Source organism: Diaphorina citri, unplaced genomic scaffold (genome assembly GCF_000475195.1).
Source record: "Diaphorina citri unplaced genomic scaffold, Diaci psyllid genome assembly version 1.1 scaffold4783, whole genome shotgun sequence".
Taxonomy (NCBI): Eukaryota; Metazoa; Arthropoda; class Insecta; order Hemiptera; family Psyllidae; genus Diaphorina; species Diaphorina citri.
The window spans coordinates 4,067-9,273 of NW_007382173.1; the positions used below are offsets into that span (position 1 = coordinate 4,067).

Genomic DNA, 5,207 nt, shown 5'->3' on the forward strand with positions numbered 1-5,207 from the left:
GGTGTCCTTGCATGTGGTGGCTTGATTGCTTTGGGGTTTATAGATGGTGACCACTGGAATTCACGATACAATTATTATCATTATGAGGAATTCCATTGAATGTACGTCTCATGGATCAATGCACTGACAGGTAGAAATTGAGTTGCATATGAAATAGCATAGGTGTTTTGTGTTGATATAAATCTGTTTCAATTCTGGTATTGAAAGTAGAGGAAAACAAAACTCACATCCTCATAGTGCTGGCTGTTCTGTCCACCTTAACTTGTAATCAAACCTCCTCAGCATCACCCAAAAGATGAAGGGTTACCCACACCATATTTGAAAAACTTGTCAATCAGGAACTATTTCCCCAAGAGAAAAATGCTCTTGTCCCCAATCAGCTCCCACTTAGCTGGTTGAGGGAACGAGCGACGGTAGACAGTTGCTTGGCGTTTCCTACTTGGAGGCGCCGGAAGGCGAGCACGCCGAGACTGAGGGAGGGAATCTTCTGCGCAACGCCTCCTCGTTAAAAAGAATGGAAGAGCCTGAAGGATGCCACTGTCGACGAGAGCTCTTCCGCTACTTGGTCCAGATACAAACATCTTGTGCAGCTTCTATGACCTCCCCTGGAATGACAGCGGGAGATTTTTCCACAGGTATATCTTGCGAGGAGGTGAACGAATAGATTTTGAATTCGGAGTCCTCGCAGTACAAATAAATCGTCTGCAGCTAAGGGCTCTGGTTGCAGTCGACTATACCGAAAACTATCTCCTGTAGGAGCTTCTATATAACCGACTGGGCGGAATACCTATAGCACAGCTCGTACGAGCCAAGACATCGTACGATACTCAGCAGACATTCGTTGTGAACTTTGGTGAGCCTGCCAACATCGCTTATATGATTGCAAAGGAACCATTTCCAGGAACCACAGATAGAGACAGATGTCTGCACAGGCGGCCTACAATTAATATATGAACGAACGAGAGAAGGCGGAACTTTCCACCAGAGCGCTCAAATGATGAAAGTTTTTGGTATATACACAGAAGAAACATATCTCTATCACTTACACACACGCTCGCGGACCGACTCAGGAAAGTTTACTACTCGAAAACAGATCCGTACTATTGCAAAGAGAGCCGCATATATCGAACAGCAAGGCGCGGAGCGATAGGGTGCACGAGATCACATATAAGATAAGTGTGTTTAGCAGGATGACACTAATCCAGTGCTGTCACGAGGAGAACGAGAAATCAAAATAATCCAGGAGGCAAGCGATCCTCTTCACGTCTCGATTCCTCGCATGACAACAGACGCCGAGCCCGCGCCTGAACGACAGCGCGCGTCATAAATCCTGCACCTCACCACGCGCAGCTCGAACCCTAGTCCACAAGACACGTCGCTAAGGCAGCGAACCGCCGACATCTCTACAGGCAGCACCGACCGTTATGGCATAACCTGCTCACACAGAGGCAGAGTTCATGGCCTCAGTCCATCTATATTAGAATGCACGCTCTAAGACTAACCCAGACATACAACGGACGCGAGTTAGGAGAGGAAAGAAGTCGCAGAGCAATTCCGACCATCTAAAGAAGATCTCGACTGAAACGCTTACCCCGGACATTCTGAACATCGTATGATCTAGTAATCGAATCGCACATACGCGCTCCGGCATGTACCCGTCTGACCGACGGGACGATTGCCGTAGGCCATCCCGAAATAGGCGACAGTCATGCGGCACTGCTCATTCGTCGATGTTGTTGAGAGTGCGCGAGCCAGGTGGAGGAATACAGGACCAGACAGCATTGGAAGGCCAACGCAGTTGGCTTTCAGTGACGTGACGAACTATTCCAAACATTACAAATAATTAGTCAGTAAGTAACGTCATTGGTAAGTACCTATGTTAGAGTTAGGTATTTATGACTCTTCTTGTTTAAAACACTGAGTTATGGCCATTCCTCCGTAATAGCATAAGAATCTTGAAGTTAAGTGCACCTAGCAAACGCGTATCTCCGCACAGCCGAATATACAGCACTGAACCGCTAGTACACCATTATAGGTCACTAAAATCAGTCCTAGAGTCATGATATAGCCGTGGGCCAGAGTGTGCCACAATATAGCCGTGGGCCATAGGGTGTCACACATAGCCGTGAGCCATAGGTGTGTGCACACATAGTCGTGAGCCATAGGGTGTCACACACTATAGCCGTGAGCCATAGGCGAGTCACACATAGCCGTTGAGCATAGGGCGTCACACACATTAGCCCTTGAGCCATACAGGCGTCACACATAAGCCATGAGCCATAGGGTGTCACACATAGCCGTGAGCCATAGGGCGTCACACATAGCCGTGAGCCATAGGGCGTCACACATAGCCTTGAGCCATAGGGCGTCACACACAGCCATGAGCCATAGGGCGTCACACATAGCAGTGAGCCATAGGGCGTCACACACAGCCGTGGGCCATAGGGCACCACACACCTGAGGACCATAGGGTTCCTCACGGAGGCAAGAGGACGGTTGTAAGGGGTGGTTGGAGACCGTCTGGGGCATAGGCCCTGGGACTCATTGATGTAATGTAGATTCCACCTTGGAGGAGGACATAGGTCCTAGAAGGGATATAGATCCCATAGCTGGACACAGGTCCTAAAAGGGAAATAGATCCCCATAGCTGGACATAGGCCCATGTTACCTGGATTACTAGTGACTATGTTGGACAACATACTGTGTCACCCTCTTAGTACATTAGTCATGATCCCGCATTTAGTTTGGTAAATGATAGCATTTACTACAAAGTAAGCCTCCCTAATTATGCACACTATAATATAAGCATGGACTTAACAAGGAAATGTATATTTTACCTTCAATGACAAAATTATCCTTATATATATATTTTTTTTTCTTCTTCTTTTCAGAATCCATTGAAACCAGTAAGTTCCTTTTAGTCAACAGACACGACTACATCAAAGTAATAAGAGACTTCCTAGACCAAGCCAGAAATCGCATCAAAGGCAGGAAGAGGTCAGACCTTCTTAAACAGATTGAAGGAAGAAGATCAACAGTTTGACAATCCTGATTCTGTGCTGCTACAACAACTACAACAATATGAAGACAACAAAAAACATTGAACCCCACAATTTTAGTAAAGTGCAAAGCAGAACTACAAAATGGAGACACAAAAAGAAATTGATGGGTTGTTACAAAAGGAGGCAGACAGAGAAAGCATGCACAACACAGGTATCTACTTCTATTGGGTCCTCTATCTCTGTATCACAAACATATTCCAATGATATTATTTCTGAAACTGGTTCTCCTTGTTCTGACAACAAAACATGTCCAAAAATGGTTGTCAACAATGCTACAACAGCAAATATTGTATCACCTTCTGTGGGATCTGAACATTCACCAAATTTGTGTGAAATTCCAGATTCCAAATTACTTCATAGAATTCCTTTTTCCTTAGAATCTTTTAAGTCAGGGTTAGTTGACTTCTATTCTAATAGTGGACTCCAATTGAATCAACTAGATATGCTGCTCCAATTTTTGGACCAATTTGTTGAAGGACTACCAAAAGATAGCAGGTCTTTAATTGGATGTATAAGACGTTGCTCAGGGATTGACAATGTCCCACCAGGTAAATACTATCACTTTGGGATCGAAAAAAATCTCAAAACTCAGACTTTCAATACAAATACGAGTATTATACAATTAGCTATAGGGATTGACGGCCTCCCCTTGTCAAAATCGAGTAAGAGTCAGTTTTGGCCCATTTTAGGGTCTTGCTTGCCCATCAGGGATAATGGTGTGTTTATGATAGGATTATATTGGGGTGATGACAAACCTAGTGATTGTAACCTTTTCCTAAAACCATTTGTTGAAGAAGTAAAAATACTGCATTCTAAGGGATTTCAACTCCATGGGAAATCTTTCACAGTTCAAGTATCATTTTTTGCTTGTGATGCTGTTGCAAAGTCATACATATTAAAGACCAAAGGTCATGGAGCATATAGTTCATGCTCAAAATGTACAGTATCTGGAAAATACGAATGTGGCAGAGTTACATTTCCTATCAAAATTGGTCCTTTGAGAAACCATGATGACTTTGTAAATAAAGTTGATACTTGCTATCATCATACCGATGAAACTTCCATTATAATAGAAATTCCTCAACTGAACGTTGTACAAGCCTTTCCCTTGGACTATTTGCATTTAATTTGCATTGGAGTTGTTAAAAAACTTTTAATGTTACTACTTTTTAATGCTCCTCATAATCTGAGAATGTCCAAAAAATCTGTCACTGAAATGAACAAACGGATTGCTACATTTTCAACTATGACACCTTGTGAATTTGGTCGTAAATGTAGGGACTTTAGTGAAGTTAAAAGGTGGAAAGCGATAGAGTTCAGAACATTTTTAATTTACATTGGTATGTGCTGTTTTCATGGCCTTTTGAAGCAGGAGCAATATGATAACTTCATGCTTCTCTCTGTTGCTTGTCATTGTTTTTTAAATCCATGTTCCACATTCAATGGTTGCATTGCTAAATAAAAAAAATGATGCAAGATTTTGTTCATACATTCTCACAAATATATGGATCTTTCTTAGTTTCACACAATGTCCATGGACTTTTACATGTCTATGATGATTATAAGGTTTTTGGTTGCCTTGACTCTTATAGTACATTTCCATTTGAGAATTTTCTTCAAAAAATTAAAAATGCTCTGAGGAAAAGAGAAAAGCCCCTCGAACAAATTGTCAAAAGGCATTCTGAAGGTTTGTTTTTAATGCCTCCTCGAGCTAAAGGTTTTAAAAAATTTCTACTGTCTCATACAAATGGGCCTTTGATTGATAATTCCAATTGCTGTAAACAATTCCGAGTATACAATTCCTCTGCATGGAAGTTAAAAACATTTTCTTACTCTGAAAAAGATTGTTATATTTTAACAAAGTCGGATGAGATTATGCAGGTACATAATATTATTGAAGACAGTGAAGGGAAAGCCTTTGTTTTAGGGTTTATGTTCGAAGATAAGGCAAACTTGTTTCAATATCCTATACCATCATCAGTTTTAAACATTTATCAGTTGTCAAAGATCTCTTCTACCTTACTTTTGAGGGATTTAGAATGTTTATCCCAGAAAATTTTCATGATGAAACTAAATCAAAAATATATTTCTGTACCTATCATGCATACAGGAGTGTAGTACGAGTAATATATGGGATTCTTTGAT

At 41.7% G+C, this 5,207-nt stretch overlaps 1 protein-coding gene across 1 annotated transcript; it reads left to right on the forward strand.

Moving 5' to 3' along the window:
- Nucleotides 1-2,593: 2,593 nt before the first annotated feature.
- LOC113472327 lies at nt 2,594-4,539 on the forward strand. Its single transcript, XM_026832020.1, has one exon. The coding sequence runs from the start codon at nt 3,082-3,084 to the stop codon at nt 4,522-4,524; it is 1,443 nt and encodes a 480-aa protein (XP_026687821.1). The 5' UTR covers nt 2,594-3,081; the 3' UTR covers nt 4,525-4,539.
- The last annotated feature ends 668 nt before the right edge of the window (nt 4,540-5,207 follow it).

What these genes read in the sequence shown, in the direction of transcription:
- LOC113472327 (XM_026832020.1), top strand. Translation starts at nt 3,082, where the DNA reads ATGAAGACAACAAAAAACATTGAACCCCACAATTTTAGTAAAGTGCAA.